General features: G+C 39.5%; 1 protein-coding gene across 1 annotated transcript; it reads left to right on the forward strand.

Annotated features, from left to right (window-relative positions):
- The first annotated feature begins 5,188 nt into the window (after window positions 1-5,188).
- Window positions 5,189-12,517, forward strand: aoc2 (amine oxidase copper containing 2). The gene is made up of 4 exons (XM_053618226.1): window positions 5,189-7,606; window positions 9,893-10,178; window positions 11,353-11,485; window positions 11,856-12,517. Exons 1-4 carry the CDS (start codon window positions 5,902-5,904, stop codon window positions 12,138-12,140), a joined length of 2,409 nt encoding a protein of 802 aa, XP_053474201.1. The 5' UTR covers window positions 5,189-5,901; the 3' UTR covers window positions 12,141-12,517.
- The last annotated feature ends 1,713 nt before the right edge of the window (window positions 12,518-14,230 follow it).

Raw genomic sequence — 14,230 nt, forward strand, 5'->3', positions numbered from 1 at the left:
GTGTTAGAGAAGGAAAAATATTACAAAAACACAGTACACGCGAAGCAAAGACGTCTGAAGTGTGTTTGTGTAGTTGCATTGTATGACCTCAAGAGGGCAGTGAAAACATTTCAAGGTTGTTGGTTTAGGTGGTTAGCATGGCCCTGACCCAGAAAATAAAAGTGTGGGTTGATTCAATTAAACATTCCAAAGTTTCATTCATTCATCTTCGTTACATGCTTTATCCTGGTCAGGGTGGCGGAGGATCCGCCGTATATCTCGGGAACACTGGGAGTGAAGTGGGAATACACGCTTGATGGGGTGCCAGTCCATCACAAAGCACCACACACACACACACACACACACGTTCATACTTGAATCCATTTAGAATCACCAATCCACCTACAGGCATGTTTTAGTAGTTTGGAGGAAACCGGAGAACCCGTAGGAAACCCATGAGGACATGTGGAGTAACCCGAGCTCAGGATTCAACTTGGAACAAGTGCACCACTGGTATAGTAGTACAGGGTGTCCCAAAAGTCTCCAAAAATAGGGAAAATGACCGCTTTTCAACAAAACGTCTTCCAAAATTGCTCATACTTCATTTATATTATATATATATATTTCAGATGGCCTTTAAGAATGCGTATTTAAAACTTTCTCATGACTGAGGTGACTGACAAGCTGTCACAAGGTTGCGACGGACTTCAACAGGAAACATGGTGACACTGTTGACAAACTTAACAGATTCAAAAAGACTTGAAGTGTTGCGGAACAACCGAGAAGCGGACGTCCACCGACAAAGGCACAACCGACGAGGTGCTGGTTTTGGGCCACGCTGTATATTTTTATATACTGTATATGGGTATGGCATATAAATTACATTTACATTTATTCACTTAGCAGACGCTTTTATCCAAAGCGACTTACAAATGAGAAAGATACAAGCAAAATTACTAATTAAATTAGTAACAAGAAGGACGAGACTTGTTGGAGGTGGAAGGTGGAGGCATCACTGTGAGCGTCACTGGCACCGAGTTCTATGCAATGTAAGCAATGTTGCTTTTAAATGCTTTTAATCCATTTTCCTACTTCCAGGGATTTACAATTGTATTATTTCAACAACATCTATAATAAGAGAAGAATGATGATTTGGGATTGTACGGATTATGAATTATGTTACCACTTATTATATGATTAAAATGTAAATTGACATATTTATAAACGATATCTAATAATCTTAACCGTCAGTCCGAAATCTCTGAGAATGAATGGGGTATTATAAGCATGTTTAGGCCTAGCTAAATAGCCTAATAGAATAGTTAGCCTGATGCTGTAGGTCTTGTTAGCAACCTTGGCTACAGGTTTACACAATATAACATGTAGCCTAATGTTAGCTAATTATGCTATGGCTAGTTTTTCTTTATGTGTTAATGATTATCAGGGGAAAGCCTCATCATTCAGATATCAGAGAAGAACAGTATACAACATAAAAATGAATGTCCACCTCAGGGGTCTGAGGTAATAAATAAATAAATAAATAACATGGGTGACCAAAAAAGCTCTACAGCTTGTATTCGTTGCCAGAGACAGGACTAATCCACTGATATCCCGTCCCACTAATCCACTGATATCCCGTCTCCCATTCAAACCTATACCACAGAATCCTATTACATTTTACGGGCAAGCATTATTATTTATTTTAACTGGATAAATAAAAAGGACAAGAAAACAAGTCTGTTAAAGACCTGCTGAAGGAGATGGAGGAGGAACGCAGGAGAGCGGGACGAGAGAAAGCGATGTGCAGAAATGGATGGAAAGATGTTGGAGTTTGAAGCCGTTAGTGAAGAAGGATTACATGCTGGAGGAGATGACAGAAGAGATGGAGAACCTAAATAGAGTTTAAGAAGGAGCTCCAGACATTGGAGGAGCTCAAGAGAACTGATAAGAAGCTGAAGAACTTTCCCCAGATTCTGGGTTCAGAAGGGGAAGAGCTAGATAGAGGCTTGAGCTCCAGCTGAGGCAAGCTCAGAGAAGATAAGAGAAGGATGAATTAAGGAGAACCTTTCTTTGGCTTTCAGGTGTGAGAAAGTGAGATGGAGAAGGAGAGGAAAAACACAGAGAAGGAGAGGAAGGTCTCAGGATTTTGGAACTGACTCAGGATGAGGGCAAGGAGAAAGATCAGGACAAAGACGCATCTCTACTCACCTGTCTGTTCAGAAAGCTCCGCCTCCCACTCAAGCATTCAGGTGTTCTAGCCTCATCAGCACGTCAACATTTCAGGGGCATGGTTTTGGACGGTTTGAACGATCACACACTGCATCTTTAAGACAATTTGTCTTCTATTTTGTACTTTGTTATAATGGTGTATCTTCACACAATATGAATAATCTCAGAGTCTCACTGTGAACTGTGTGAAATATTTATTGTAAAATACTGTAATTAATAGTGATGGAAACAGACACCCAAAAGCTCGTACTATGCTCGGGGATCCTACTGATGGCTGGTTCGGGTTTAAACAGTTGCAGCAAGAGAAATGAGAAAGCTGATTCAGATCTACAAGAAGACGTTTTATAACACTTTCCTCTTGAAATTTTAAGCTAGCAAGCTAGTTATTTACGTCATCGATAACGCTAACAGTAAAATTTCTTCTCCATCAAGCAGTAACTTTTATTTCATTTCACTTGACATTAGGTATCTAGGCACGTTTGTTAACTACACAATTGTGCTGATGTCATATGATTGGCTCGACTAATTTAACTTAAGCTCTGCAATTGTTGTTTACATACTGGAGTGTGTACAATATACACCATTCTCATTTGTTTTAGTTACTTCTTCGTCTTTGTTTTTTTAACCACTTTACCCACACTTTATGCACATTATTACTGCTATAATTGTCTAACACTAAGGTTACATGTGTTTTTTTTTTCTTCGGATATTCTGGACGTTAAGTGGACAATTGGAACCGTATCTAATTGCACCATTTTTGAAGTGTATTTATTCCAGTTTGGTTGACTTTGGGGTCAGTGTGCTTCCCTGGGGAAGTGTTAGCAGGAAAGTAGACAGCCTGTAGTTAGAGGACGTTTGGAAGCAGTCCCAAGAGGAAGAAAGCCAAAAGCAACATATGAACATTTAAATAGAACCAGGCTCTAGGGTGACCTTTGACCCATGATGCCGTTCCGAACGTCAGGGGAACTGATGCTTTATGCTTTAACCCGTAACCTGGAAATCTATGAACACACGCCACGCGTAGGAACAAGGAGTGAGGAGGATTTTAGATTTAGATTAGATTTCCTGATGTAAACAAACGACATGAAATTAAGAAATTATAAACAAATTATGAATGATAAATTATATAATCTGGATGATGACTGGATAATGGATAGAACCAAGTTTATCTGAGAGTTTAGAAGCTGGAGAATGTTTGGAGAGCGGTTCTTTTTTTCTTTCTTTCTTTTTTCTTCCTTTTTTTCTTAAATATTACTCCAAAAATCATGAAAAATAAATAAATAATACTAGAGGAGACCGGTGTTTACGTGGTTAGATTACGAAATCACTACACTGTGTGTGTGCATAAATATTCGCTCCCCCTTGAACTTTCCCACATTTTGTTGTGTTACAATCTGGAACTGAAATGGATGTAATTGGGATTATACAGCGTCATGAACCTACACGAGGTATTCCATAATGTTGAGCTGGGAACTGGAAAAAAACTGGTATTTACCCCTCCATTGCTGAGAAACCCCTAAATTAGTTCTGGTCACCATCAGAAGACACATAATTATAATTTATGGAGTCCAGATTAAAGTGTCACGTGATTAATCAATATTAATCTACCTGTTCCTGGAAGATCTCAGAGTTTGGTTGAGAACATATCTAAACAAACAGCATCATGAAGACCAAGAAGCGATCAAAACAAGTCCGGGACAAAGTTCTGGAAAAGTTTCAACGTTTGGATATAAAAAAAAAAAAAAAGAAAAGAAAAGAAAAAAATATCCCAAACTTTGGGAATATTTAGTCACAGTGTGCGCATAACTCATACTTCACTTAAGTATTTTTGCATTTAAAATTTAGAGCAACTCAAAAATGTTCTCACATTCAGGAGGACTGTGATCAACAAACTGTGTGATTTATATAATAAAATCGGATTAATAATCGTATAAATCATATAAAAAAATTCATATGACTGCTTTGTTGGTTTTTGGACTGCAAACGATTTTGAAACTCGCTGTATTCTATTATGCTGCATTTTCCTACCTTATAAACTGTAGTTCTTTTAAAACGTATAAAAATACACCTAGTTTAAGTAGAGGATAAAACCCTCCATCCATCCATCCATCTTCTATACCGCTTATCCTTTTCAGGTTCACGGAGAACCTGGAGCCTATCCCAGGGAGCATCGGGCACAAGGTGGGGTACACCCTGGACAGGGTGCCCAATCACAGGGCACAATCACACACACACTCACACACCCGTTCATACACTACGGACACTTTGGACACGCCAATCAGCCTACCATGCATGTCTTTGGACTGGGGGAGGAAACCAGAGTACCCGGAGGAAACCCCCACAGCACGGGGAGAACATGCAAACTCCACACACACAGGGCCACGGTGCGAATCGAACCCCCGACCCTGGAGGTGTGAGGCACGGTAAGCCACCATGCACCCGGATAAAACCTTGTCGTAGGAAAACAACAGGAGAGTATTTGCTGCACTGCCGCTATAGAAAATGAATCAGCACCTTCTGATCAATCGGAATCCAGAACTCAGCAGTGCTGTGGTTAAAAATGAAACGTAAAGAAAGAGAACGTTCGAAACGAACCTGCGCATAAGGATTCGTTTGTGCAGAACATTTTCCCATCATTCATTACTGAAGTATATGCCAGATCTGTAATCTCCCACTCCAGACATACTTAAATCCTATTAAAATATTTTTCACTAGAAACGGATCATTGAATCAGAAACCTTCTGATCGTAAAATCGTAAACACAGCAGTTCCATATTTTTATTTCTACTCAAAAAGTCTTTGAAAGCTGCCAGATCTTTGTTAAAGGCCATCACTGGAGCAGACGTGTACAATAAACTGGAGGAACATCTGGATTTTGTCAGCGAGTGCAGTCGCCGAGGTGAAGCTCTTAGCGAATCATCAGCAAAACGTTCTCTCCTGGAAGGCAAACATAGTGAAGTACTCAAGACGTCTATAACAGATTTTTTATTATTATTTATTTATTTATTTATTTATTTATCAAGATGTTAATGATCAGGTTCCCCCTGAAGAGAACTCCACATCTGGAATTCGTGTCTACTCCTCAATATGTAGAAAATGTTTTAATTCCAGGGTGAGTTGTAGAAAGCTCGCATGCTTGTGTCCATCACAGATGTTGGATTTATAACTTAAACACATAAACGGTCACAGATTTCCAGAATCCTCTTTCACCACTGTATTACTTGGGCCAAAGGTAAGCCCATTTTTCTCTTCGATGAGATCTTTTGCATTGAGATCATATTTTTAATTCAGAATTTAACCCTAACCCTAACTCATATTTGCAACCCAATGTCAAATCCATAAATCCTGTCAAAGCTCCAAATTACTGATTGTTTTGTTGGAATTGGACTTCATGAAGTGCAGCATTAGTTAGCATTCAGTCCACACACACTCCACATTTTGAACAATTTCATGTATTCTTTTTCTTATTACTCTTCTTTCTTTTAAAGAGGGGGCGGGGAGTGCTCTGCTGGTGCACGACTTAAAAACAATGCTGGAGGTTTGTTTTCTTGGATTGATTTCCTTCACCTTTCTCAAAAAATAGAAGAACACGGTTCTCAACCGGTAAGATGATTAGAGTGGATCGTGTTCAGTGGAAGGAAGTAGCGTAATGCTGATAAAACAGGAGGCGTATTTAAAGCCTGAGAACTGAGAATGGGAATGGTATGGGTGTGGTTATACTCTCGTGCATTTAACCAGACCCCACGGTGCAGTCTTGCTCACATCTCAGCTCCTCCAACAAAGCCACACCGAGCTCCGGCCCTTCGTTTCCTCAGAGGCATGGTTTCTCAAGTGACCAACTCCCTTCTCAAGTGCCTGCTGATTCTCATCTGCCTTGTCTCAGTGATACTGAATATCGTTTTGATATGCCTGAATTCGAACAGGCTTCCAAAATGCCACACGCATTCGCAAGGAACGGTGGCGGCCGACCACACAGACCACAGCTTGATATTCGCCGACCTCACTCCCAAGGAGTACCAGATGGTCCGCGATTACATGTGGGACCAGAAGGACTTGAGTATTTCTCGCTCCGCCACCGCGAAAGTGTCGGAGAACTACATCTTCTTGATAGACCTCGTGCTTCCGAAAAAAGCAGAAGCGCTGAGATACCTGGACAATCAGGGACTCAAACCCGAACGCCAAGCCAGCGTTGTAGTGTTTTATGGAGAGTTTAACTACCTCAAAGAGTATGTCGTGGGACCTCTGCCAGGTCCCCTTAAGCATCGGGATGTCACGATGGAGAAGTACAAGGTGGAGAGCTTGCCTTTCACGGCCCGACCTGTGACCATTGGAGAGTATGTGCAGCTTATTGATTTGGTCTATGGCAATGTCTTTATGCAGCTGAAGACAGAACTGAAGGAGAGCTTCGGTTATGACCCGAAAAGCCCGAACCTGAGCATTTTCGAAGGGATGCCCAGAGGAGTAAAAGCAGGCGATCGAAAGACATGGATATCATTTTTTCGAGATTTCAGTGGCATGTATATCCATCCGGTTGGCTTTGAAATTTTAGTCTGTCATGAAAGTAAAAACTCCTCGGACTGGATGGTCGAAAAGCTCTTGTACAACGGCCAATACTTCGACACCATTGAGAGTTTTAAACAAACCTATGCAGCTGGTGGTATGCAAAAGATTGTCTATAAAGAGGTCTCTAACTTCGCCTCGCTGAAACCGAGAAGCGTACCTACGGGTCTGGGACCACATCAGTATTACCTCCAAGGCAAACGCTTCAGCGTGAAGAGCAACCAGGTCATTTACAAGGACTGGAGGTTTGCATTCGGTCTGAGCTCACTGACCGGCATGCGAGTGTTCGACGTTCGCTTCAGAGGAGACAGAATCATCTACGAACTCAGCGTCCAGGAGGCCATGTCCGTGTACGGCTCCATAACTCCAGGGATGATGCTCACCAAATTTCTGGACACAAGCATTGGAATCGGGCGCTTCGCTCACGAACTGGTGCGCGGCGTCGATTGTCCGTACTCAGCCACTTACATAGATGTTTATCGCTACATCGACATCAACGCCACGCAGCTTTACAGCAACGCCATCTGCGTCTTTGAGCACGATGTGGGACGCCCACTACGGCGTCACTTTTCAGATTTCTTCCAGAACAGCTACGGCGGCTTGACCAACAGCGCCCTGTATATCCGCTCCATCACAGCCATTGGCAACTACGACTACATCTGGGACTTCATCTTCTACCAGAGCGGCACAGTGGAGGCCAGAGTTCACGCTACGGGTTATATATCATCCTCTTATAAAATGCCCGGCAGTCTCAAGTACGGCCACCAGGTCGCTGAAAACGTGTTGGGAAACATCCATACGCACTTCGTTAACTTCAAGGTGGATCTGGATATTTTAGGTAAGTGACCACTGCTGTGATTAGCACCCATTAGCAAGCAGTTATATGTATATATATTTTAAAGGGAGACACTCTAGGACGACTGAACTAATGATCTTGTTTACATAGTTTTTCGTTTGTTTGGATAAATTGCATCTATAAGACGTCTTCTCTTGAACTGTAGTAATCAAAATGTCTAAATATTAAACTTTGAAGTGGGCAGAGCATAAATCTTCTTCAATCGCATCATGGTTGTATCCCTGAAAAGCTTGTTTCCTGATATATACATCAGTTTATGCGTCATTATAACATGCACGTCAATTTCCTTTTTAAACCCTATCAAATTGTTTACCTAACCTAATTAAAGTTATTAAATTAAATGATTCATGTTGGAGATTAATGTAGTTTTAAATGTTACTATGAGTAAATTCTGAGCATCTCAATGGGACTCATTTACTCCAGTACAAAACTAAAATTGAGCCAAACCATAAGAAGTTTTTTTTTTTTTTTTTTTTTGTTTTGTTTTGTTTTTTTATTAAATAAACACATATCATACACTGATTGGTATTTCTGCTTGGGCATGATTTTCATTTCATTTCATTTCATTTCATTTAAAAAAAAATATTCACTGTTTTATATTTGAAGCTAATTTTATTCCTAATAAATAAAGAAATAAAATCGGAAAATAATTGCTAAATTTACCATCGTGTTTTCATTTGAACTCAACTGAAGTTGCATGGTCTTCTTTAGAGTTTATTATACAGCCTAATGGAGATCATTTTTCAGCTGTGAAACATCAGGAACATCTGGAAGACATTCAAATGGTGGGGGGGGGACGGGGTTTAGAAGTCTGAGACTACATTGAAATGAAAATGAATCTGGGATTGATTTATTGATTTATTTATTTATTTCATTTAACATTGGAAATAAACAGAAGGTTTTAGAATGAAATGTTTCAAACAAAGAAAGTAAATGTTCATTATCTTCAAAATATTTCATATTCCGCACGATTTAAATGTAAGCCGGTGTGCGATACTGACCGTGTTAACTGCTTTGTACGAAAGGTCCGATTTTTCCTCATGTCTAATCTCTTCTATCGAAGCATATGATCAGATGACCGATAGATTTGATCTAAAACGGATCAAAACGGGACGAACAAAATACTACGAAACTCTGAAATTCATGGAAATATTTCCAAGATTGTACTTTTCACTCACGTTGTTGTCAATCATATCAACTGTAATGAAAATTGTTGTATTAAATTCAAAAGGAATTCAAAATAGAAACATTTTATCACTAGCGCTCTCAGACTTTTGGACCCCACTGTGTATTCCTCCAGTGACTTGGACGTGTTGGACGCATGGACAAGTTCACGACCTTCAGAAAAAAAAAAGATGCAGGAACGAGGAATTCAGCCAAAAATAAAATGTAAACAGTTTTCTCATCGTGCCAGACATACTCAATCAACCAAGACATGTTAGTATAGGCAAAGATAAGCACATGTCACTTTTTAAAAGAAAGATTAAAGATGTAGGGGACTAGAATGTGTAATATGTGCCTGTTCCTTCCAGACAGATCACTTGAATGGTCTCTTTAAACAGAAAAAAAATACAGAAAGCAACTGACTGTGTGAAGGCTAACTAGCCAGCAAAAGCTAGCTTAGTGAATGAAATCTAAACTAAAGTGTGAAAGATACAGTAACTAGCAAGCAAAAGCTAGCCCAGTGAATGGAAGCTAAACTAGTGCATGAAAAGAAACTAGCAGACAAAAACTAACCTAGTTCGTGAAAACTAACTGAGTAAAAATGAAACCTAGCATGTGAAAGATAACTAGCAAGCAAACGCTAACCTAGTGAGGGAAAGCTAACCTAGCATGTGAAAGATACCTAGCAAGCAAACGCTAACCTAGGGAGTGAACGCTAACCTAGCATGTGAAAGATAACTAGCAAGCAAACGCTAACCTAGTGAGTGAACGCTAACCTAGCATGTGAAAGATAACTAGCAAGTAAAAGCTGACCTAGTGAGCCTAGCGAGTCATTAAACCATGTTGTTCATCACAGTTCATGTATTTGCAGCATTGCTTAGCAGTAAAAAAAAAAATTGTTTTTTTTTGTTTGTTTGTTTGTTTGCTTTTACATTTACATTTTATTAACTATAATTAATAATAATAATTAGATTTAGGCCCAAGTTCAACATCCTTTTCTGAATGGCTAATCTCTTTGGGTCTTCTGGCTTATTATTAGTGCTTATTCTGTGCTTCCTGTAGCATTCTATTAAATGCCTAATGCTTTGCTTTCTGAATCTGAAGGTGTGAGGAACGTGTTCCAGACCAAAGACATGGAGTATGAGGAGGTGTCCTTGCCCTGGATGACCGAACGTAAGGCCAAAATCCCAAAACTGGTGGAGAATCAGCTCAAGACCGAGCAGGAGGCGGCACTTCGACACAACTCTAAAATTCCCCGTTACCTCCATGTGGCCAGCAATCAGACGAACCGGTGGGGCCACCAGCGCTCGTACAAGCTGCAGGTGATGAGTTTGGCTGGAGATCACCTACCAGAGAGTGAGCCGGAGGAGAGGAGCATGTCCTGGGCACGGTGAGAGGAAATTCATTTTATTTCCTGGTGTTTTTGTTTTTATAAAACTTGGCAACGACATGTCTTAGTGTTTACAGAAGCTCTGAAAAGTATGCTGAAAAAACGTTTCTTAGGTACTTAGTTTTGCACAAAGCTAACGAAGCTAACAAATAATGGAAGTTTATAGCCTCCAAATTAGCACCGTGTCTAAATTCCTATGCTTATTTCTGGCTCTTATATTGACAGCATAAATGTAGCGAATGTTTGAATGTATGCCTAGTCAGAAATGTTTTTGAACTCAAAGACACGCCCAGCTTTCCCACTCAAAGACACGCCCATCTGTCCCACTCAAAGACATAACCACCTGTCCCATTTGAAGACACTCCCATCCATTCCTCTCAAATAAAACGCCCATCCGTCCCACTTGAAGACTCGCCCATCCATCCCATTCATATACACGCCTATTCGTCCCATTCAAAAACACACCCCTTTGTACCACTCTAAGACCCACCCATCTGTCCTACTCAAAGACACACCCATCTTTCCCACACGCAGACACGCCCCTGTCCCTCTCAAAGACGCACCCAGCTGTTCCACGAGAAAACACTCCTATCCATTCCTCTCGAATAAAACGGCCATCCGTCCCACTCTAAGACATTTGTCATACTCGAAGACACGCCCATCTCTCCTACTCAAAGACACACCCATCTTCCCCACTCGCAGACACGCCCCTGTCCCTCTTAAAGACGCACTCATCCATTCCTCTCGAATCCTTCCCACTCTAAGACACGCCAATTTGTCCCATTCAAAGACTCACCAATCTGCCACATTCGAAGACACACCCACCAGTCCCATGCAAATAGACATGCCAACCTGTGCCATGCAAAAAGACACACCCATCTGTACCACTTGAAGACACACCCATACATCTCACTGAAAGACATGCCCATCTGTAATTCTCAAAGACACACCCATACCTCCCACTCAAAGACACGCCCACCCATCCCATGCAAAAATACATGCCCACCTGTCTGGCTCAAAGACACACCCATCTGTCCCAATTGAAGACACACCCAGCTGTGAATAAATATGTATTCTTGAATATAAATAATTTAATATACTGTATGTAATGCACCAAACATAGTTCAGTAATTATCACATCCCGATCTTCCTTTCCTTCTTTCCATTCTCTCAGATACAAAGTTGCCATAACGAAGCATAAAGACTCAGAGCAGACCTGCAGCAGTCTGTACAGTCAGAATAACATATGGGACCCTGTCGTCGACTTCAGCAATTACATCAAGGATAATGAGCACATTGAGAACGAGGTGAGTATCAGAAAGGTGTTATAATATTGATTTAAACTTTTTTTTTTATATCACTACGCCGTCAAATTCTGAATTCTGATTGGTCAGAAGGTGTTGATTGGCATAGTAGTCCCAGCTGGTAATTTGAATCACAGGTTTATAGCCGTGCGGTCTTTTGAACATGTTATTAACAAAGAAAATCTTTCTATCGTTGATATGGTGATTTTAAAAAAATAATAATAATTTATGGAAGGAGTCTCCAATGTCAGTGCTTTCTAACAGGTAAACTGAGGAGCTTTGACGCTTTCGTCAAAAGAAAATCCAAAATCATGATTATAAATGACAGGAATATGTTTATTATTATCCAATTATGTTGTCTGTACTTGTTCAGGATCTGGTTGCCTGGGTAACGGCGGGTTTCCTGCACATCCCTCACGCCGAGGACATCCCCAATACGGTGACGGTGGGAAACGGAGGCGCCGTCCTCATCCGCCCGCATAATTACTTCGACGAAGATCCGTCCATCGACTCGGTCGACGGCGTCTACTTCAACCCAGGATCAGAAACAGACTGCGAGTACAACAAGATGGCGTGTTTAGACAAACACATGTGTAGCCCGACACTGGAGCCGTACACGTACCGCGGATTCGAGGGCGTCATGAAATTTGACAATTAGACATGAATTAATATAGATGTTTTCTGTTCCTAATTCATTCCTCTCCTCACCAATATAGTATAATATAGAGCATTTTCACTCTTAGCGTTGTGTTATGATTGTACAGAATTACTGTATATGTGGTACATTTGTTATCTTCTTTATTTTTGTGATAGCGATATGAATGTCTATAGAAAAAAATTATTTTCACTCATTTTTTGATTACCATCGAATGAGATTCGACGAAATTGCAGTTGCTCACAACTTCTACAGTTTTTTTTTCGTGATGTCAATCAAATTTTTTATTATTGTTGTTATTTTATTACAGCATGTCCCAAAATTCCTCTTAAACCACAGCAACTTGTTTTTTAAACAATTAAAATAAAATTTTAACAACACGTCATAATCATACTTTTATTCAGTTTATTATATATATATATATATATATATATATATATATATATATATAATGAATATATTAATAAATATTATTATTATTATTATTATATCTTGATGTTAATCATATTTTTAAAAAAGAAAAAAGAAAAAACAAAAACGCAGTTTGTCGTGTTACTGAGAAACCGCAAATTGTAAACCCCTTGAAGATGTTGGAAAACTTAATGTTACCGATTTACGCTGAATGATACGAGGCACTGACACTGGAGACTCCTTCCGTAAACGTTAAACAAACATCTCCACACAGAAAACTTCACCGTACCAACAATGACACTTTCTCTTAATCCATTTATGTGGAGCGTGCAGCTGAGAACGGTTTGTTCCTATGGAAACGATGACGTATTAGAACTAGTGCGTTAATATAAACCTGCGATTTGCAGCTGCACTGTCCGACCAATCAGAATCCAGAATTACACAGCACTGTGGTGTTGTGGTATAAATATCACATAGTCTACTAATCTAAATAGGTTAACCTACTGCGTGCTCCTGTTTTATGCTATAACTTTTTCAGATTAATTAACACTACTGTATGTCTCTTGGGGGGTGGGGGGGTGGGGGTTGGGGCGGATGAGTGAGGAAGGGGGGGGGGGTGAGATTGTACCGTCTCAGTTGGGTCCGACAATATAGCCAAAATCGACCGAAGCTCAATTCACACTCATCTTAAGCCTACCTCATTTTGATGGAAAACATCCGTAGTAAGAAATTGAAGCTTATGAGCTTATACTGTATCTCTTGTGTGTCTTTTCAAAGACATCAATAACGAGGAATTTTAATAAACAACAACTCACAGCTTCACAAAACCACTGATTCTGTGGCTCGTAACGCTTGCACTAATTTTCTTACAGTGGAAATTTACGACTTTTTTTGAATCTAAAATCATTAGATTAGATTTGTGTATCCGGCAGCAGTTACAGTCAAGTTTGAATGCAGTTCTGTGAGGAAATTGCTAATTATCAAACTTGCTGCCATTTCGACTCCCAGAGATACGTGAAAGTCCACTTTAGAAGCTGGAAAATGCTTAAAACTGAAAATCAATCATGTTTTTCAGTCTTACTTGTGCTACAGTGTTGCTTCCCTGTTCAGGAGGCTTTAAAGAGTTTTACGTAACTTCACGTACGGTTTATAATCTATATGTATCTATATAAACGTGTCATTTATGATGCTCAACTGTATAAGAAGTAAAACTTGTAAAAAAAAAAAATAAATTTATATATATATATATATATATATATATATATATATATATATATATATATATATATATATAAAATAAAGTTAAATTGAATTCCAGTGCAGTGGTGTGTGTTTATTTGGTCGTAATGTTGGCCAGAAGAAGGAGGAAGGATTAATGGTTATTTTTCTCACTAGCGTGTCCAAGTTACTCAAAACACACACACACAAAGCCACTAAAGATGAAGAAGCACTGTTTAGACTGCCTCTGTCCTCCTTGTGTATCATAGAAACTGTTTAAATATACACTTACAGCCCCATCAACAAACTGCAGAAGGATTAAGTTCAGGAAAAAAAAAATAATAATAACAAGGTTTTTTTTTAATGTGTTTCAAGAAAAGTGAAACAGTTAAATGATTTTTTAAATTTTTACGCAATTAATTTTTTGGACATGTATTTAAAAAAAAAAAAAAAGTTTACAAAGT

The sequence above is a fragment of the Ictalurus furcatus genome, chromosome 2 (genome assembly GCF_023375685.1).
Source record: "Ictalurus furcatus strain D&B chromosome 2, Billie_1.0, whole genome shotgun sequence".
NCBI lineage: Eukaryota > Metazoa > Chordata > Actinopteri > Siluriformes > Ictaluridae > Ictalurus > Ictalurus furcatus.

Excerpts from the sequence above, each read along its gene's own strand:
- aoc2 (XM_053618226.1), top strand. The coding sequence starts at position 5,902 with ATGGGAATGGTATGGGTGTGGTTATACTCTCGTGCATTTAACCAGACC. Across the intron at positions 10,179-11,352 it reads AGGAGCATGTCCTGGGCACG|ATACAAAGTTGCCATAACGA; the intron begins GTGAGAGGAAAT and ends CCATTCTCTCAG. Across the intron at positions 11,486-11,855 it reads ATGAGCACATTGAGAACGAG|GATCTGGTTGCCTGGGTAAC; the intron begins GTGAGTATCAGA and ends GTACTTGTTCAG.